At 37.5% G+C, this 22,740-nt stretch overlaps 1 protein-coding gene across 1 annotated transcript in view; it reads right to left on the reverse strand.

Annotated features, from left to right (window-relative positions):
- CDYL (chromodomain Y like) overlaps positions 1–22,740 on the reverse strand; it is a 114,360-nt gene that overhangs the window by 55,978 nt on the left and 35,642 nt on the right. Inside the window, exon 2 of the mRNA XM_058833149.1 lies at positions 8,943–9,609. Within this exon, the coding sequence (XP_058689132.1) occupies positions 8,943–9,609 (667 nt within the window). The remainder of the gene's footprint in view (positions 1–8,942; positions 9,610–22,740) is intronic.

Consider the following 22,740-nt stretch of genomic DNA (forward strand, 5'->3'; position numbering starts at 1 on the left):
ATAGAAATTTCCAACTACATCAGTCATTATTCCATCACGTCTATAATTTGTTCATTCTCCAAATAAACAGATTTATTTAGATACAGGATTTTTTAACAAATTACTTAATATCCTCTTTGTTCCTGCTGTACCAGCTTTCATCAACAGCTTGGCCTAGATTCCCCAACTGTCTATGCACTGGAATACACCGAGACACTTCTCATATGGACCTTGTAAGCCACTTACCTGTTCCCTCTCATTCTAGCCCATCTTTCCAACAACACAGGAATTCAAGCTGAAATCCAAAGCAGAGCAGTGCTAAGACACGGAAGACACTGTGCCAGCCAATGTGTTATCTACAGGTTCACTACACACCAGGTGTGACTAAGAGTCATGACAAATGTGTGTGACAAACACAGAAACCTTGAGAGCTTCTTTAGTCCAATATTAGGCCAAGTTTTCTTGGAGTTGCCATTAGCAGTGTTCAAGCATTCCTATCTGCATCCCAGACTAAAAATTTTCTTTAGGAGCCAGCAAGAAAAATGATCAGTTCAAGTTACCTTCCTGCTGTTCATCATTTCACTTAGCCTCCTGCTATAGGTATGTCCCTCTGTAATTTATGTTTTCTTGTACCTTAAGTAATAAAGTGTTTTTCTGTAAGTTTTGTACCTTTGTTGCTCACTGCAACATTTTTTTAAAAAGTGACCCCTAACTATAAGTAAGCACGGATCCCACTGTCAACTTTGCGATATAACTACAATGAACCACTAAGCCTACTGTTTTCCTTCTTTCCAGTCAGTGTCAGAGCAGTCTTTTGAAGCACAACTTCTTACTTTCTTTGGTTGCCTCTTTCAAGGAATATTTTCAAAGACAGTAGATGACAGTCTGTATTTCTTTATTCATATTTCAATAAGATGCTTAAAGAACTCTTAATACAATAGTATGATGCTGGTTTTCCTCCTCTTCTCCCACATTAAATTTTAGGACTTCCCAGTTTTCAGATGCACTTAAATTTAGAATATTATAGTTCAAAGTGCCAATGTTTATGATTTCCCTTTGTTTCTTAAAGGCATCTAAAACATAATAAACTTTAAAGCATTTTAAATTACACTTACTTACTAAAGCCAAAAAGACAAAAGAGAAAAGCCTTTTTATGCATTCTGAGATTGCAAAATTAAGAAATGAGTTACTAAAGAAGAATTAACTGTTTGATGATTTGTGACCTAATGTATTTCAGTGTGTGTTCTTAAATAAGTTTACAATATAAATGATATGTAGAGCAGATAATGTAGATATTTTTGTTGGAAAAAATGCATACAGTATTACATACATACAGCTTCTGCATTTATTTTCTTTTAAATAACAGTACTTCATGGTAGTACCATCAGTAACTCACAGCAGCAGCCCCAGATCATGGTTATGCCTCCTTGAATACTGAAATTTCTCTGGCTGGGTATGAAGTAGAGTTATTCCAGGGCAATATAATAGATCTATATACATATATGTATGTAAATATAGAAATAAAAGGTATTTTTATGAACACCTGTAACATTCAAGAATGTGTTCAGGTGTTATCCCAACAGCTGGCCTTAAAAGAATGGTTTTCAATCTTAGTTTTGCATCTTCTTAAATCTAAAAATTTGCTCTCTTTCACAAGCATTGGTGTAAACAAATAGTTTCAGAGTTTTGTCTTATTTTCTTCATATTTTAAGCCACCTGTAAGAGTGGGACATCCTCTCTGTGAGGATGTTTGGTTGACTTTATTTTACATAGACAATGTGATCTAGGCAAGTCTTCCACAAACTACATTACACTTGTTTTAGTTGAGTTTTTTAATGGATTTTTGCATCAAACTATTAAGATTAATCATCTTTTCAAGAGAACACAGATTCATAATGACAGATGCCTTAGCAAACGTGTTCCATCCACTTCACAACTTAAACAGAGATGGGAGATGAAAGTTTTTCAAAAACTGAAACAGCAAGAGACAAAAAAAGTGGCTAGTTACTCTACCAGGCAAAACTGCAAAAGGCATCACATGAGTTTTTCTGAATGCACTTCACATTTCAAAAGCTGCTCTGAAGTTCTACAATTTTGACAATGTTGGCTAAAAAAGTATCTAGCTCAACATTTTTGTTCTATCATTCAGTCTCATCTTCAACACACTTTCCCTGTGTAGATGTATGTAAAGTAGGTTGAAAGGGTGCCTCGTAAACTGAGGCTCTGCTTCATTGTGCTTCGTCTTTCCTACGGTTTGGCACAGCAGGTGTGACAAACCTGCCCTCAGAATTTACTTTTGTCTCATGTTGGCACATGTGCTGTAGGAGAATGTAATGGCAGATCATTACTGACCCTATCTCAGCACTCAGTCAAGAGAGACTGGGACTCCAGATCCTCAGCTCATGTAAAATGATTTAACATCAGAGGAACTGTACAACTATGAGCTTTTTGTTTACCAGTGGGCTACAGCTGTAATACAAATTCCAGTGAGAACAACACAGGATTTTTTCTAGCAACTTAGGCTGAGGTTTTTATGTCCAAACAGAATTTATTAGGAAATTTCTTATCCTTTTCTTTTTGTTTTTTAAATAAGATTGATTCAGAATTTCCTTTAAAGGTTTTTCAGGGACAGAATTAAGAAAGGGAAAATGTATATGTCCATCTCCTTTCCCAAGGCCATGTCCTCTACCTTACTGTCACTTCCATAAGGCTGATAAAAATAAGCCTGCCCTTAAAGGAACAGCTGGTTAGACTATATATATACATATATATATATATAAAAAAAATTAATCATATCTATAAATATAACCCACATACCTGTGATTGGGGAAAGAAAAGGGATCACTCTTTTCAGTGTAACTACATTTTACACTAGCTCAGCTGCATTAAAAGTCTACACCGACTATTGATGGATGCTCCATTCAAATGGAGACATTTCCATTTTGAGTATGGGAGAACGGCAGAAGGCAGAAAAGGAAAGAAACCAGTCACTTATGCCTTATGTTTCTCAGGAATAAAGCCTTAAAATGAAAGCAAACTCTGCACTTAGATCCTGATTACTATTATTATGATAATCTGTTGACATAAACTAATACGGTTCTAAAGACAAGAGATTTTCGCAGCAAGTTCTCAACCCTGGAGCTCCATGTAAAGCAACAATAATGTGTACTATAAACTGCAGAAGCAATAGGGCAGAGGGAAGACAAAAAGCCAAAACAATAACAAATCAATGTTCCACATGACATAGACGAGCTCTACCATACTGCTTAAAATTTTTGCATTTATACTAAGCCAGAAAACATAGATAAACAAGAAATTGGCAACAATTCGCATTATTTTTAGTTAAGAGTAAAGATGCTGAAGAACATGACTTTTCAAGACAGAAGGAAAAATTGATGTTAGGTTAAAATGTTGCAAAATAGTGCATAAGGGTTATAATAATGTGAATTCTTAAAAAATAAAATCTAAACAAAATTCAGCTTCTGGAGAAAAAAACAAAACAACCCAAAGGTGTTTTTAAGCTTGATTAAATGAAAACTGCTTTATTCTTTACTGATTTGCTAACTGGATACACAACCAAAGATAGAAAATTACACACCTCTGCATTTGAAAAAGAAGTCTAACCAGTAATTTTAGAAGTTGATGGTTTTGCAAAGGACTTTAACCCATTTCATAGGCTTTTGTTTGCACTAATATTTGGTTTCTTTCCAAATCACTTTCCAGATCACTCAGAAGAGATCAAGCCACCATCCAAGTGCAACGTACAAAACACACTGAAAAAGGAAGTTCTTCTCTTAGGGCTTTTTTTTTTTTAATCACATTTTACTACTTAACCAAAAAAAATCTCCCAGCTAACAAAAGGAGGGCTCAAAGCTGCTTCTATCCTTTCAGGATGCTAAAAAGAAATAAAAAAACCTGTAACACATCATCCAAAATTTCCTTTTGTTGTACTCTAAATTCACAGCAACAAACTTCTTCAACCCTTCTCTTAATTCTGCTTTTTCAGACAGTTTATATGCATGCCTTCTGGTCCATCTGGACAATTTTGTGGTTCACAGCTCTGTCAGCTGCTGTGCTCTTCCCATGGGACTCTTGAACTTGGCCGGTTATGCTGGTGACAGCAGACCATTCCTCATGCAGAGCACAACACCCAGGCACACACAGGCAGAGGTGAAAAAGTAACTGGGAGAATTTGGGAGGGAAGTGTGTGAGCTTCCCTCACCATAAAGAACAGGGAGGGACTGAACTCCTTTCAGCTGGGATTGGTATTGCATTGAGAACGGATGTTTCTCCTCAGTTCCAGTGGCCTCCATAATCCCTTCCATGCTTGCTTGATTCCTTTCGAGACTAAAGCTATCAGACACTTAACCAAACAGACACTATTTTCCTCTGGTGTTTGAGTGGATTTTCATTTTTCGAAATCTGTGTTTTAATCCCATAAACTACTTTGGGGAAAGGAGAGAACAGGTAACAAACAAAACTTAAGTTCAGTCTTTTCTTTTCCTTTTTTTTTTTTTTTTCCTGATGCCTGCTTTTCTTTTGCTGACAATACCATTGTTTTGAGATAAAAACAGCACCATTATCCAACTAAAAAATCAGCAGACACCCTTGTTCCTTTCCAGGGTGCTACACTGCGAGCATCTTTGTATTGTCAGCCTGCTGCTCCTGCAAGTTGTTCATCTGAACTAATACGTGCAAGGAGGGAGATGCTAACGCCACCGTGCACACTGGTGGTGCTTGTCTGACTAACAAGTGATGTAATTCACCGCATTTCTTGTATTCCTTCTCTTCCCATACACCAGCACCAGCCTGCCTCATTCTAGTTTTGACAATATATGCAGCTACATGTGCTTATCTTCCTTATTTTAGACTTTGAGCTTTCCATGCCTTTCTGCCCAAAATTTCCCCTCCCTTGGCATTTATTTGCAATTATATCCACATGTTGGACGTTGCTAGCATGAATAAACACTGTAGCAACTGTAGGGTTAACCAAAATAAAAAATACTAGAATTTGCCAAAAAATGGCATTCCCCTGGCTGATGGTCCTTTCTAAAATTTCAAGACAACTCTCTAGTCCTGTGTGACTGACATATCAGATTCCCTTTACAGTCTCTCTTCTTGTGCACTCTATTAAATAAAACTTACCTGTTTATTATCACCATACTACACTGAAACCATTTGCAATAAGATTTCAAAGCTACTTTTTAATTCCACTTTGATGAAGGAAACTTTCAGAAACTTTTAAGGTGTCAGAACCTGGTTTTAGACACAAAGTGCCTTTTTGTCTTGCCTAGTTTTGAGTAATATGCCTTACCTGTAGGTGCCACTAATGTCTTTCCCACAACATTTCATTTATTTGGTGGTGTCTTTCTATTTTGTTCATCCATTTCAGGATTGCTTTTATTAACTTTTAGTAAACAGCTGATAATCACCACATATTTCAAAATACCAGAACCACAGCAATATTCAATTCAGTGATCTGTCCTCACTTCTTCCATACATCAACCTAAATCTTAGCCTTGTATATATATTACACCATTGATTCAGTTTTCAAGGCCAGCCTTTAAAATATGAACATTCAACACAACAACACATTCTTTTTGATAGGGGCTTGACTTCAGTGTGCTGAGACCACCAACTCCCAGAGTAAACTTTACTGTTATTTTATTCCCCAGAACCCCTGGATAGTTATACATATATTTGCTGATTGCCTTTTATGAGACTGTAAGATTTTGGAAGATAAACTGCACCACTTAAGTCTGTCTCAGGAAAAGCAGGATTGAATGCTATAATAACATTAATATTTCCTAGTAACTGCTGTCATGGCATTTTCATATGTATACATGTTTCTCAGATTTTTGGTATGCACTTCTCTTATAAATGAAACAAACAAAAAAAAGGCAAAATCAAGGCTGAGGAAAACAAACAAATAACAGACTAAACACTGAGGAGTTTCACCATCCTGAGCTAGGACTTAAAGATCAACCTGAGTTGAAACTACTCAAAACAGTCATAGCAGCGTACTCAAAATCAGGAACACTGTTTTCATGTTAAAACTTTGAATTATTTTTCCGATATAACTTTACAAAATGTAATTCAGTTTTAATTTTAAAAGCTGTCTAAAATTCTTTTGAAGTATAATATGTGTTTTTCTAGAATATTTCAAAATTATGCTTTACAACTAGTGACTTCTGTTTTGACTAATTCAGTTTACCAACAAAAACATCTTGATAAAAAATTCCTAAACCAGCTCAAGCAAGAAGGTATTTTTCAAAACATGCTTTTGTCTTCCTGACAGCATCCTCCAAGTGGTAGTAGGAATTCTTAAAATTAACATAAGGTATATGCAGAGGAGGTGGGAAGCTTGGAAAGAGTGCTCCAAATGCCAGATCTATCATCTGTATTATTAATATGTCAGATCTGGTGCATATGAAGATGCATTTCTGTGCAATGAATACTCCTCATGATATATGATTCCTGAGGTCGTGCTGAAAATGTGATGAGGTGTCCATTTAAGACTGAAGGAATGTCCTGAGTAAGGAGCAAAACAGAATCCTGAACTGCAGCAGCCCCATGCAGGGGAGGGAAGTACCTATTTACTACACTTCTAATGAGTTGCAGTGTGAAGTTAAAAATAACAACAGCAAGGAGAAGAATGAATCAAGGAGTGAAAAGACAGCAAATGTGTCAGCTCAGGAAGCTCCAAGGCCAGGAGAGCTGGAAGGTAAGGCTGTCTTCTCTTTGCTTCTCCCCTAAATAAATTAATCCACTCAAGACCATGCATAATGGCTGAGTTGGAGCCTGGGCTTCCATGAGGAAGATACATCAAAGAAATCCTGAAAAGTTAGGAAGAGAGACATGTCAGATAAAAGTGCAAAGTATTTTTCTTTTGCAACTTTTTTTCCAAGTTTTATAATCACAGAAATATTGCATGATTGGAAGGTTACCCCCAAAAGTGTTGCAGGTGAACAAAATAAAACCCCAATAAATCTGGATATTTAGCATCCATTTCCCAGCAGATTGCGCAGCTCAGCTTGGGGATTGGCAGTGGTGTATCAGGGCAGACAGGGAAAGCCTCAGTTAATGCACTGATATGCCTCCAGCAGCAGACAGAAGGTGGAACATATTGTGTATGTTTCATCAACCACGTATTGTGACTATCTCCTTGGCTCTCCTTTTTTGATCTACACCTTAGGATCCTATGAACACGTGTAAGAAAACTCTTGTATTGCCATCATCCCTAGAGCCAGTCAATAGCTTTCCTTTTTAGTTGCCCAGACAAATGCCTAGGAAGAGCTGAAGGAGGTGGTGGCAGTTGAGGAAATTTTCACACAGCAGTGAAACAGGCATGTATCTCACCTAACACTTCCCTTTCCTCTGCAGGCCTTTCTGCATGCCACTGTTGGTAGTATGTGAGAGGTTGGTGGGAATGATTTAATCTGATCTATCCAAAAAGGTCCTTTGTGTCCCAGGTATTTTTCCTGGATGCCACAAGGCCAGAAAACAGGATGCCAAGGGCAGAACTTATCAATCACTTCACTAAGAACCCCACCATAGTCCAAAATGCCTATTAATTATCATAAAACCATCCCATGTGAAAACATACACCTTTACCTCACCTACTAAGAGAACTCTCATGCTGGCATCTCCTGCATCTTCCCCTTCAGCTTTATTTACATCCTCTGAGATTTGCATTCCTTCTTTAGCCCATGCAAAGCAAGAGATATTCCTCGCATCCCTGTGTGCATTGCCATGGTTACCTAGTTCATCTGCAGCAAAATGAGTTGGTCCATGACCTGACACCACAGCTCAAGGAACACATTCCTCCCTTCTCCACCGCTTCTCAACCTCTCCGGCTGCAGCTGTTCTTTCGGAAAATTGCAACGGAAGCAACAGTGGGGTACACAACACAAGCTCTCCCAAAGTCTTTTAGTGCTTTCTTCCCTATACAGTGTCTCCAAGTGTGTTTTTTGGCAGGCCCAGTCCTTGAAAAATTCCAGACAGTTTTTCCAGCAAGCTGTAATCAATAGCACACCTGCACATTTGACCTGCTGTGTTTTATTTGAGGACGAAGTCTTTACTTGAAAATTAAAACTTGGAAATTTAGCCTCAAAAGCACGCTTACTCAACAACACTTGTGACCACACAACTGAGTCTGTCAGGGAAAAACAAAGCTTTGGGGCACAACAATAAAGACCAAGAAATCTGAAACAATGGTCTTAGCTGGATGGGGGACAAACAGCTCCTTCCTAGAAGAGCAGTTTGGATTACTTTGGTGTCACAAATTTTACAGCAGAAATTGAACTAACTGTGCTCTACTGGGATATTAGCAAGCCAGACATCACTCCTAAATAAGTGCTCAACAACAAATGAGGCGTAAACAACAAAATATTGATAAAATATAAATATTTGTTGAAAACAAATTTCAATCCAGGCAGAAGGCATATGTATTTCCACAACTGGCTCAAATTTTCAAGGAAACAAAGCTTATTAACTTTGCTTTTTAAGCAACATCACTCTCAGAGGTTTTTTCTCCAGGCAATATTTATAACAAAATAGATACATAAACTGTTATGAAGAATCCCATCTCACACCATTCATCTCTTCCCATCATTAATGTTTCTAACATTCATACCAAATTTGACCTATTTAAATAAACTTAAAGCAATGATGTAGTATCTGGAAATGGTACACTAAATATGTGTACCACACAATGTCAAGGCAAACACAGATGTATCTTATGGTGATTCTGAAAACACAAATACCAATGAATCTCTCCAAGGAAACCAAAAGCTGGTAAAATTCAAAATGGCTTTGTAGTTATATAATTATGTAATATAAAGTGAAGTTCTCCAGACTTGATTTAGCATGGCTGAAACAGAGTGGGTAATTTCTCTGCATCTCAACGGCAAAATAACCCCAGTCAAATGAAAAATCACCAAAATAACAACTCATACACCTACCTTTTCCATTTATTGTTAATGCTGAAGCCATTGTGGCTGTTACTGGCACTGGCAATTGTGGCACTAATGGATGTATCCTTGGTCGGCTCCCCATCCTAGCACGCTCTGCACCAGGTCCTAACAAAGCTCCCACAGGTTTTTCTGCTGCTACTTCTGGTGCTACAGAGTCGTCTTGATCCTGCTCTATATGGTCCATTTTATCTGGGCTTTCATTCTGGAAGCCATCAACTGTTGTCCGGCTCTTAATTGGACTTTTGGGCACTAGGATTTTAATACCTGATTTTGAAAGGTCCATATTTTTACGTCCAGAAAGTGATGGTGAATTGTTTTTCCGGAACTTCTGTGTGGCAGAAAAAAGCTGACTATTTTTTGACTCGTGTTCTTTAGTCATAACTAAAGATTTAGAAGATGTCTTTGAAAAAGAACTATTGGTAGATCTAGAAATTTGTTTTCTGGCATTATTGGGAGAGGTCCTGTTTGTCCTGGTTAATGTGGTTTCTTTCTGCTTTTCATTGTGGCGTCTGTTAAATTCATGTATATATTCCTCACAATTGACAAGGTGCTGTTCTGGCTCCCAAGTATCATCTTCACTGTCGTACCCTTTCCATCGCACCAAATACTCTGTTTTTCCTTTCTTGTTTTTCCTCTTGTCAACAATTCTCTCTACCTGTTAAAAAGCAAAAATAAGCATTAGGCATGGGCAGATATACAACTCAAGAGAATGACCTACATGTAAATAACTTATTAAGTGTAAACAGATTACAAAATAGTCTTGTAGTTTTGTAATTCTGTACTGTAGCTCTATAGTATTACAGTCTTTCACTGCTGACTGGAAATCCCTCACTTTTAACTTCAGATTGTTACTTCTGTCTCAAAAACTTGCTCTAGAATATCAAAATTGTTTTTCACTAAGTATTTTGCATACACAAGAATCTGAATATGACATATTAAAATTGACAGTTAGCACTGGCCTCAGAGAAACTCTTGCACCAACTTAAATGCGGACATGATTTCCCTCTCTCATATAGAAGTCATGTTTAAATATGTTGTATAAATACAGTGTATTTACCTTACCAAACTTATCAATTTGATATTCTTTGAATAATATGCTTGCTTAGCATAAGCCATATGTGAGAATCTCTTACTTAGAGTGAGCTAACCTTCAGCTACCAGGGACAACATGGAACAGCTTAGGAACTGGGGCAAATTCAGTTTGTTTTTTTTTTTTTTAGAGGCTTCTTGTGAAAACAGAGAATTTGTTTTTGCCAGAGCCTTTGATACATGTATTTGAACAAATTACCACGCCTCACTTATCTGCAAACAGAGGTGATATTTATGTCACAAGTATTAAGTATGCACATTCTACAACTGCATGTGGAACCCATAGGCTGGAGGAATTCAGGCACTGGGGTAAAGCAGGCTGGACAGACAGCAGCAGACAGCAGCAGCTGCAGGGACAGAGGCTCATGCCTTGGACTAAAACTTATGCCAATCATGCTAATCCTGTGGAAAGGGAATTCTTTTATGGAAAAAGATAAAAGTGCAAGGCTAATCTTAGGATTTCCCCTTTTTATTTAATTTTTCCTACCCTGGCTGACTCTTCTGATAAATCCTTCATCCTACTTCATTTCAGTTATGGAACTGATATAGATTTCTTACTCATCTCTCCCTTCTTTTTGATAATTAAAAAAAAAAAAAAAAAAAAAAGAGGCAGGTGTTTGGGACTATTACTTATTAATTTAACTCCCAGCCCTTCATGAACAAAAACCATGCATACATGCATAGAAGCCAAGACCACACCTACCTAGAAGAACCTCTGAAGAAAGAGTAACATTTACTGGAGTGGCATTAACCAAATGGAAGGTCAAAGAACACTTTTTAAGGATTGGAGGAAAATACGAATATGTATGGTGCACATATAAACAGTGTACATATATGGTATATGATTCATTACCAAATCACATGACTGCTGACAACAGATTTTCTTAAGAGCGCATCTCAATTTTGCACATGACATGCTATCATAATGTACTCTCTGGCTTTCAACAGTAAGGTTAAATTATTATTATATTATAATTATTACAATATAATTATATTACAATATATTATTATAATATAATTATTATAATAATCTCAGCAGCAATATAAGGACATATGCTACAACCGCATGTGATACCCTGCAGGTGTTGTACTGTGTCATCGTGATGTGGCTTAACTCTGTCTGCATAGGTCTTAAAAACTCAGCCAAATCAACACAAAAATAAGAATCAAATACAAACAAGCTCCACTTTTGCCTTGTTAATCAGTTCAATGCATTTTATAGAGACATGCAATACAAATTTTCCAAATTTTATTCAAAATCTTAAAATACATTTAAACTATTTTTACTCTGATTATTTAACTTTCTAGCAGTTACTGGGATTAAAAAACCATGCAGCTAGAAATACGAAACTTATTTTTCCATGAAACTATTTAAAGACATCTTAAAAGAAAATGCAACTCCAAGAGCTGAAGAAAGTCACGGGAAAGAAACATGCCTTCAATCTTTTCTTAATAGAAACTGAGTAAAAAGACCTTCAAATATTAAGTGAGAAATGTTAAATTAAAAGCTAAGAACAAACTCATGAATCAAACTTCCTATCTTGTCTAAAAAAGTAGCTACTGCTAATCTTGCTTATCCTTTCTGCCTCTCTTGACCTTCTAAAACAGATTTTAAGAGCATGATTCTCAGAGAAAGATCTCTACTACTACCAAGGTATTTTTATTCTCTAGTACTAGATTTTTGTAATGATCAGCATCAATTACTGAGCACCAAGTTCTACCACTGTCTTTCAGTACTGAAAGACCACCCATTAAGGACATGCCCTTTTCAAGTAGGAAGCCATCCCTCTCATCCAAAAAACCAGATACCTTGCAGAGATAACAGATGAACTCTAGAACAGAAGACACAAAAATCCATTCTTAACTTGATGATTTATGGAGCAAGCAGAACTGCATAAAGAAAACTCTTATATTTAGCTGTACTGTCCAAGCCTGCAACAAAACCTACTTTGACATTGCTCTTTTTGATTAAAGGGATTTCTTTTTGTAACTCTTTATTTTTTCTTGAATACATTTTTTGTTTTATTTACAGCACAAAAATTACAACAATTAACCTGTGATACACAATTTATCATGCAGCTTCAGAGCTTTAGTGAGGGACTTCTTTTTTTGGATTGAATCAGTTTGGTTAGTCTGACTCCCCCAGAAGCACTTGAAAAACTGATTCTGCCTCAATACTTTTGCTGATGATAACAGCTACATAAGGGTTGCTCATCCAAAGCTGGGAGCAAGATACATCCTTTCCCATAATCACACTAGAAATGCTGACTAGTACTTTGTGACAACTACCATTTCTACAGTGTCCCATGCCCTGTGCCATGGGGTAGTACTTTATTTTTAGAGATTAAAAGATTCTCTACTGCAGGATTTGTCATTAATGGTTAGTTTTCAAGTGTTGTAGAAGAATCACAACAAAAGACAAAAATAACATAAAAAAAGAACAGGTGTGAGAGAAAGTTATCAGGCAAACTATCTGGGTGGTAAAGAAATAACATTCCCCAGTTTATTTTAGCATGCTAAATTATCACTTTCCCTACCTGGGGGGTTACTGATCAATGACACTCAAAAACTCAGGCAGCAGAAGAATTGAGAGAAAAACAATGAGCTGCTCAGAGGTATAATCCAATACTGAAATGAACAAATTTTAATCCTGCCCACCACAACTATACCTGAGATTTCCCATATGTAAAATGGTAATTTCCCTCTCTTCCATGAATGTGGTAGAATTGGTTCATGCTTGCTCTCCCTCCCTGAGGATTTTAATTGCTTTTATTAGCAAATTATACAGAACTTACATTCAAAAAAATTCCCAACAAACAAACAAAAGCAATATATGGTTGCAGGCTGAAGTGCTGCCTGACTACAGCTGCACCAAGTGAAAATGGCAACACTGCAACTCCTCCTCCCTGTCCTATGTTTGAGACAACAGCTCCTCCCCATCTGTCAGCACTTCTTCTGTAATTGTTCCCTAATGTAGTTCTGTCAAAGTGACCTGGTTTAGATATTAAGAATACCTGAGTTAATGCAGGCATCCTGAAATAACTGGTTTGGAGAGCAGCCACATATGCGGTATTTTCTGACACATCTTAGAGGACTGCAACTTTCATCACAGGACAACAAACACCTATAGGCTGGACTGGTCCAGTAACCTCACTGTCAGGAAAGACATGCATTCTAAATCCCTGATGAAAGCTCTTTAATTCAGGTCAATAAAAGTAAGCATGAAATTCAAAGAACTTTTTCAATCTAAAGCATTATAATTTGGGCACATTTGTAAACTCGATATAAGGCATGCCCTCAGTCATTGTATATGTATATATGTATATATTTATATGTATATGTATATATATTAAAAAATCATACTTCGATCATTTGAAGCAATTAAACTAAAGGTACATCTGTTGGGGGTGGGAAGGCAACAAAAAACAAAAAGACCAAAATAAACACATGTGGGTATGTAAATATTCAATGAGTATTGCCTTGTTTATAATAAATCCGTTGTGTATTCCCATCAGGTTCCTTTCTCTCTTCACATTCATGTCAAGCTAAATTAATTTAAGGTTTACAGAATAGAATCTATTGGACTTCATACTCTATCTGTTGTCTGTAAATTATAGGAGAAGGCCTTGTTCTGTTAGCTGAAGGCTATGTTTACATCACTGGTTTTGTTCAGAGCAGTAGTGCAATTTGGAAGCAAATCCTTCCCTCCTCTGCACTACTCCTGCTTACTGTGGGATGGTTTTATTCACAGACCAGTTTTGGTATACAGGATGTGGATTCTTTATGGAGAAATATAAACGGGAACTGGAAATGTACCAATGCATCTGTCACGCTTCAACCCCTAAGGAGGCACACAGATCCAAGCAAGTAACACCTCTGTACAGTTTCAATACATGTAGTGGCATGGATATTTGATCCTGAGAGGCTCCACTAAATCTAGTCCAAAATAAAAGTGCTGCACAGCAGAATATGTAGAGGTGGGGGTCACAGCACCAACTGCTTCACTCTACTGATTTTCTCCACTTGAGCCAAATTACTACTGCAGATATTCCCCAAGTCAGAAACAGAAAGCTAGAATAAATGCAAGTCTTGCATGACATATATATGCACTACAAGTGAACAGTCACCCTTTCTTGAATTGGAAACTATATCATACACAAATGGGACATAAATGATCCCACATAAGCAATCAGCAATGTTTACAAGTGGTAGAATCTTCCATTTATTAAAATCTTGCAGAAGTCAACAATAAACAGTATTCAAATACTTCTTATTGTAAATAAAATAAATGCATTCTACATTAAATAATCAACTAATACATAGCAGCATACCACATAAAAACCATTTTAATGCCATGTTTTGCTTAAAGTAGCTTTGGGAAAAGAGTTATTAAAAAAGATATTTGACGAGGATGTCAAAATACACCTGAAGGTCTGTAAAATGTGCATTAAAATCTTAAATGCACACATTTTATTAAAAAGTACATCATTTCCCATAGGATGACTTAAGGCCAAGTCAGAGTATTGCTCTCTGCAGTTAGCATCAGCAGGGAAATTTAAAAAACAGCTTAACACCTACACTTAGAATACCAAAATCTGTATCAAAAAGAATGTAGAAACCCCAATATTGTATGGTTTAAGTTCAAATAGCATCATTAAAAAATTACACTAGGATATCATATAAATACAAGAGTTCATCTCTTCACTGCAGCTCCATGCTGCTCCATTGACATGAGCCTGGGAGAGTACACATAAGCCTGCCGCCACATGCTCCCAGAGCTGACTGATTTGATTAGCAGAACAGACTGATTGGATTAACAGCCGATGAATTGCTGTAAACTGAGCTGCTGCATCCTTATGGCAGGAGTGACCAGAGAGTCTGTACAGTGCAGGACTGGCCATGCTGAGGGCTGTATTACATATATACATTGTCCTGGAAGCCAGAGCTGCACAAAAGAAATGTGGATCAGATGTGGGCAGATTATTGCCTTTCTGTCAAATTAGTTACAGCAGACGATGCAGCTTTTGTGCTGCTTTTGTGACAGCTCTGCGATGAGGGATGATACCTGATCCAGCCTAAGGCCTGACAAAACCAGCTCAACTGTCTTCAGGCAATCAGGACCAGCAGGATGAGTTCATACAGGAGCATCACTTTGCAACCCACAGCCACTCCCAACCTCCTTTGGAAGCAACAGTGCATGCAGTGAGGTTGGAACACATTCACGTCTATGAACAGGAGTCCCACAAGGGACTAATGCACCTCCTGTGGTCCTTCATTCTAGTAGTGCAATATAGGGAACTGTACAGCTCAACCCTCTTTTCAAAGACTGAACAGCTGTGCTAAAACAAATATTAAGATTTCTCTTTTTCCCAAGCTCTATTTCAATCAAAGGCTGTCCATTCCTTTAGGATTCCTGGACACAAGTCATGCAAGAGCTAACTTTGAGGCTATCTGCAACAATCAATTTATACAGTGAGCTGCAGGCTCTAATTCACATTTTCGTTCACCCTCTATATAAATTTCTAGTCAAGTTGCCTATAAAATTACAATTGTCCCAGTGAAGCTCATTATTTATCATCAGATTTAAGTTTTACATCTTTTCATGGTCTTAGCAAAGACAATAGATAAAACAGTTTAATTACTGCATTCTCATCAATGCCAGTAATGCCAGAGAACCACAGCTATAGTGCACACCATGCCTGGCTGCACAGCCGCCTCCTGAAAAAACGTTTCAGAAAGTTTTATACCTCATACCTGCATTAAACAAACTAATCACTGTACATGCAACTCCTTTATGACATATTCAAAAGTACAGATCACTATCAGAAAGCAGATCTTTGTAAGAAGCCTTTTCTGTATAGGACATCAGGAAAACGGGTGTGGAGTGAGGACCTGTGACAAGTCATTTTGCTTTAGAGAATTAACTCCCTGGATGAACAGTTTGCCTGAGATTTACTTCCTCACAAGTCACCACTGATGATTGATGCTGAACTGTCATCAACACCGATCTTTCCAGATAGAATTTACAGAGAAATAGTTACAACAGTTGCGATGCAAGTTACAGCTTACTGCAGAATCCATCAACTGCTTTACCCTAATTATAGTCACTCAGCTATTGCAAGAATAGTTAGAAAATCTTAATCTCATTTTATCAACTCACTGCTCACAACAGTTCTAACCTTTTATTTATACTAAGGTAAGACAGACACACATTTTCTATTTTGCACAAAAAGCAGAATGAAAATCCATGCAAAGCCATTAATATCTGTACAAACATAATATAAACAAACACCTGCAACAGTGGATTCTTACCAAACAAGCACTCTTTTCCTCCTTTTGAAATAACAAGTAGCATCAAATAGGCTTATCTTAAATGGAAAAGGTCTTTATCAGAAGAAACTATTAAAAACCACTAGCACTGGATGTTGAGGATTAGGTGTTCTTTTTTTTTTGTTTTATTTTTGTGTTCTGGCCTGCCAGGGAATTTTTACCCATTATGTGCTGGGACAACCTAACTACTGGTACTTAGGGGTGCTCATAAAGGACAAAGAGTGGCCGGGCCCAGGGTGGGGGGGGAAAGGGGGCAGAAAAAGGAGGGTGGGGACAGTTTTTAGCTGGCTTTTTTTCGGCTTCGGGGAAGGACGTTCGTGCGCTGGGTCGCGGAGCTGCTTCTTCTCCTTCTCCCCTCTTGGTTGGTGGCCTCGCACCCGCTGTCCTGCCAGGCATCGCCGTGGAGCTGCTGATCCACCTCATCCACCAGCCCAGGATCTCAGCTCGTCCCTGCTGTTCCAGCTGACTGTTTCCTCGGAGCCCTGCAGGAGCACCGGGACTGACTGCCCGAGGGGTCTGTGAAAACAAAGCCTCTCCTCCATCCCGTCTCAGCCGAGAAAGCTGTCCCGGGGTCCCTGGTTCTGTTTTCTTGTTATTGCTGTAGTTATTGTTTGTTTGTTTACCTGGTTATACTAGTAAAGAACTGTTATTCCTATCCCCAGATCTCTGCCTGAAAGCCCCCTTGATTTCAAAATTATAATAATTCGGAGGGAGGGGGTCTACGTTCTTTCATCCCAAGGGAGGCTCCTGCTCTCCCTAGCAGACACCTGTCTTCTAGAACCAAGACACTGGATTATGATACAAATTTTTGGCAATCAAAGGTATTACGTAAGTATTACTATATTATTAAGTTACTAAAAAAATTATCGTAACTAGAAGATTTCAGCATCACCTACACAGAGAACACCAAAGGAAATTCTTCCCATCTTCAATTCATCTATAAGAGCTACATGTCAGGAGGCAAATCCTCAGTATTTTTTCCCAAAGGTAAATATTCTGTGTGCACTTGCCAAATTCCCTTGCTTTATATCTCTCCACTGCAGTACAAAAAGTGAAGGTCCAAAACTTGGTGCTACCAATGTTTTGCTAAATAAAAAAAAATATAGAAAACCAAAATGTATACTTATTATTGGCAACTCTGGCAATGTGAAAGGAAAAACTCACCCAAAGATGCCCATATTTTGGGTGTGATAATTTGGGAAAATGTAGAAATAATCTAAAGCTACCTCACAGCTTCAACAGCTTGACAACTGTTTACTTAAAGGATAAGGCCAACAGGAATATTGTCACTTTGTCCTTCAGTGAGAATAATACAGAGTTGCAGATAAGGAATTTGTCAATATTAAACATCAGGACTACAGACTTGCTTTCAAAGCAGAAGAAACTGGACCTTCAACACTGCTCAAGCACAAATGATTGATAAAGATTCGAAACATTTTATCTAAAGAGTGCCTTAAGGAGAGAGTAGGTCACAGCAAAACTGCACTCCCAAGTGCTAGAGAACACCTTGTCACAGCTAAGCAAACTTCAGAAATTTGAACTGTAAAAAAGGAACAAGAAGAAAAAAGAAGAAAAGAAGAAAAAAGAAAATCATAGGACAGTTGAAGCGTGAATTTCGTGTGCTGTAGTCAGTTTATCAAATTTCATTTAATTCTACAACAGTTTCATCTACCAACACCTAACAAGGTTTTTCAGCAGCTTACTGCTTGCAGAAGAAGCAGTAACAAGTCTGCTGCTATAGATCAGATCTACTGTAGACCCGACCAAACTTCAGAAGGGACACAGACCTCATCTCTTAGAAAGAAGCTTATTTAGTAGCAGTCTCTTCTTCCTTTTTCCTCAGAGGTTCTGGGATTCTAGTTCTAAATATAACAGCAAGAGCTTCCTCTAGAATCAAATTCCAGATTCCTCTGGAATCCAAGAAGGCACAATACATACTTGGAGACTCCTCTCACCCTTGCACCAAAAGCTTATTTCCATAAGAAATAAAGCTCTTGGAAACAAGACCATGACTGAATTTTTGTTTTCAAATACAAAGATGCTAAACAATTCCACATCACTTTTAAGAACATTATTTGCTGAGTCCTTCTGTATTCCTTACCTCAGTGCCAACACATCCTAGAGGAGTATGTGTCCCTGGTCACTCTGCCTGAAATAGGACTTGTCTCAATACTTGATCTAGAAAAGTTGGTGATATAGAACTTTCCCCTAATTAACCAACCTCAGTGCTTGCAAAGCTGCCTCTTAGTTCTGACATCCAATTTCTTTAAGAGATTTACTAGTAGATTAACTACTTTTTCCAGATGGAAAAAGGTGTTTCTCTTTTTGGGTCTCAAGTCAGTCCCTCTCTTCATCTTTAGTCTGAACCTAAACTCATTTCTTATTTAATATCACTGCAGCTTCCATGACTACACTCTCCCATTTGCTTTTGTAACCAGGCTGTGGGGTACAAATAAAGTTGTGGGATCACTGGTAACTCTGCTTGGCAAAGATTCTTCCAAATTTCAAGGTTTTAAAGTTTATTTGTGAAAACAGGTTCTACAGTGTTCATCATTTTGTACCTTCCTAACAACAACAACAAAAACTCAAGAGTACATACAAGTAAGTTCACGATCTTCACACATAATTAGCTTTTTACAAAGCCTGCACATTGCACATGAGTAGCACAAGTTCTGCAGTAAGGTATGTATTTAAATGACTTTGTTGTTTCACCAGTATTTGTAACTTCCTAAGATTTATCCTTCAAATGTGTGAATCAGAAATAAAACTAACCTACCCTACATCACTTGTTTTAACAAACATATATCTCCTGCTGGTGTAATTTGTATGAGGATACAGTCCCAACAATTACCATTTTCCTGAAATCCATCTTCATACTTCCATACATTTTAACATCAAATCACTAATTATTCAACATAACACATTACACTGATATTAAAACTCGTGAATCAAAGGGCTTGATGACTAAGATTGGGTTTTGCTGTCTTTTGAAAATATGCACTGTCTTGAGCTCTGTTACTTATTGATCCTATCCACCATCAGTTCGTATATGCATACTAAATGTAACGGACACTAGGTATTAATCTGATTACTCTGGTGTTTGTCAATAAAACACCTCCCATTTCAAAATCCCTCATGTTGTGGCAAGAACAAAGCAGAAAAAGCAAAGCATTTTAGGCTTGGAAAATGTTAGCTTCATTAACAGCAGCTTTTGTTGTGGTAATTAAACTCATCTTTCAAGAATTCAGGTTCGTTTTAAAAAGCTGGGTAGCAGCAACTTCTCTATTACATGGTTAACATGAATTTCTGAAGCAATATACATATAAAAACCTTCTCCATAAGCATCTTCTATTTCCTCTAATCTGCAATGAAGTAGGATAAAGAAAAACATATGCAGTTTCCAGAACTGGGTAATAAAATATTTTAAACTATTATTTTTCACTCAAACAACTTCTTCTTGAACATTATTTTTTCTCCAGAAAGCATCACCTCAACAGCAGCCGTAGCATGAAGTAGCCATTGAATTCTTTATAAAACATTTTAAAATTTTGTTCTTTAAGGTCACAACACAGATACTAAAGCAACCTGAACTATTTGTACTGCAAATTTCGCCACTGCTCAATAAAGTCTGTGAATAGTCAGAGCTTCTTCCTAAAAATGGACCACAACTGAAACCCCCACTTAGGCAGAAATGATACAGCACTACAACTTGCTGAAGTCCCTCAACCAAGAGTTACCTTCTACAAGCACAAATGTCCTTCTCTCTCTACAATCCAATCTTTCCCTCTGCAGAGATGTCATATAAAGTAATCTGCCAATTTTCTACTATAACTACAAAAATATGGTAAACAAACTATCACATACTTTTAGTGGAGGAAGAACATCTTTTTCTGTATTTTCCTCTAGATATGGATACTCTATTGGCATTTGGCTTTCCTTACCCATCTGCTGAACTTCTTTTGTTCTTTGTAAGACAATAAAATCATCTCTCATGCTGTCTCCTTCACTTCCAGTTGCTTTTTATTCCTTTCTCTCTGTCCCTGTGTGAATCTGATATTGCTATTTGCAGTGCTTTTCCTAATCCCACATCATCACAGTTTGCTCTCCAAAATATGCCTTGAGGATTATTTTCCTCATAATTTTATACTATAATGGTGTATTAAACCTTTAATCATTTCTCCAGATTCAACACTGAAGTAATTTGCAAAACGCTCTTCAAAATAACACATAGTTTAAAAAAAAAAAATCATGTTCACTTCAATCTACGCAGCTGTTTGTAGTACAGCAACTGTTCACAAGCAGGTTTTATGATATGGAAAGTACTTCAGTTTAGACCCAAACTCTTCTTTTTGCCTTAGTTATTTCACTGATAAATCTCAAAATATTTCTATAGTGTAGAGAATAAATTACTGTCTCACTTCTTTGTTTATGACATAGACAAATTCACTAATTTGAGGTATGCATGGAGAATCAAGACTTAAGCATATAATATACTGGCACCTCTCCTCCCCTCCACTGTCTTTTCATATCTAGAGTTAGTTTAAATACACACTGTAATCATGAACACTTTCTTACTTAAGAGATGTTTTTTATGTATAACACCCTAGCCATATTGCCCTTTCTCCATCCAAAACCCCTGATAGCCAAAGTAATGCCATAAAGAGACTGAAATTTTATATAACGTTATCTTCACATTGCAATATATGCATTATTTACAGTTGCCTGTAAATAATTCTTATATTGATGACTGAGAAACAGTCATCACAGGCCAGTGTCACTAGCGGGCAGCCACCCTCCAGAAACAGCTACTGCCTCACAAAACCTCTTTCCTACAGAAGCAATGCCAGTTGATTTCTTAGCACAAAGAAGTCCTCAAATTCCCTGTATGGTCAACCAAGGCTGAGCTGGCCGGTGTTCCAAACTGCTAACCTTGGTAATCCCTGTCTCCATAAAAAAGAGATTATTTATTTAGAAGCAAGTTTTCAAATTCTAAGAATATGGCATCATAGTTATTTTTTCATAACCCAATTACAGCAACATTGAAATATAAAAACATAATTTGCTTTCTTTAAAATTCACCTGTAAGGACAGGTGGGAGCTCCTTTTTTTTCTATACATTCGTCTTTCTGCTTAGCATTATGACAATCTATCCAAAGAATTTATGCTGCAAATTCCTTGTCAAATGTCCATCTGTTTATAGAAATAGTCACATTTTAAAAACATTCAGAATACAGAATCTTCATTAAAACAGATATCTTCCCTTTTATCAAGTGCTGCTAATTAATCTAGTCATTTGTTGTCAATGCCCAGTACCATCTGTAAATTCAAAATAACTAGTGATTAACTTGAATATATTTTAAAGATTAACTTAAAAAAATATGTTTGAATATAAGACGTCTTCTGTAATCATTTTGGACAGCATTGTTAAGATTTTAGCACCATAGTATACTCAGCAAAGGATTTAATCTTATCTCTATAGTTACTAAAAATTAAACTAAATTAATTCATATTGTTAACATTACAGCAGTGGTACAGAGAACAGAATTTAGTCTCTAAAACAAATGCACAAATTTAGATGCAATCCAAAGCACTAATGTGTGCGTAAAGGCATTTCCTGTAAACTGTGTCCAGACTACTGCACATTATCATGTAGCTCATGAGACTGCATCTTTCACACCTTGCTTCTTGAGTAACCCAAAAATTCGGATTTTTCCTTGGTATTTTTATAATTACTTACTATAATTACTTTTTATAATTACAGTCACCAAGGTATGAATATATGGACAGACCATTCAGTGGATAAAGCATTGGCAGGATGGCTACATGCAGAGTTGCAGTCAGTGGTCCGATGTCTATGTAGAAACCAGTGACAAGTGGTGTCCCTGAGGGGTCAGTCCTGGGGCAAATGTTGGTCAATATCTTTGTCAGTGACACAGACAGTGGGATTGAGGGCAGCTTCAGCAAGTTTGCTGATGACACTGAGCTGTCAGCACCTGGAGGGGAAGGGATGGCATCCAGAGGAACTGGACAGGCTGGAGGAGAGGTTCAACTGTGCAAGCCTCATGGTGTTCAACAAGGCCAAGTGCAAGTCACATGCACTTGGGTCACACGGGTCAGGGCAATCCCAGGAACACCCACAGGTCAGGCAGAAAAGTGTTTGGGAGCAGCCCTGTGGAGAAGAGCTTGGTGGGGGCGGCTGACAAAAAACTCAAAATGAGCTGGCAGTGTGCGGTCACAGCCCAGAAAGCCAGTGGTGCTCTGGGCTGTGTCCAAAGGAGACTGGCTAAAAGGCTGATGGAGGTGATCCTTCCACCCTATTGTGCTCTCACGAGATTCCACCTGAACACTGCGTACAGCTCTGGGGCCC

This window comes from Poecile atricapillus, chromosome 2, assembly GCF_030490865.1.
Source record: "Poecile atricapillus isolate bPoeAtr1 chromosome 2, bPoeAtr1.hap1, whole genome shotgun sequence".
NCBI classification, from domain to species: Eukaryota; Metazoa; Chordata; class Aves; order Passeriformes; family Paridae; genus Poecile; species Poecile atricapillus.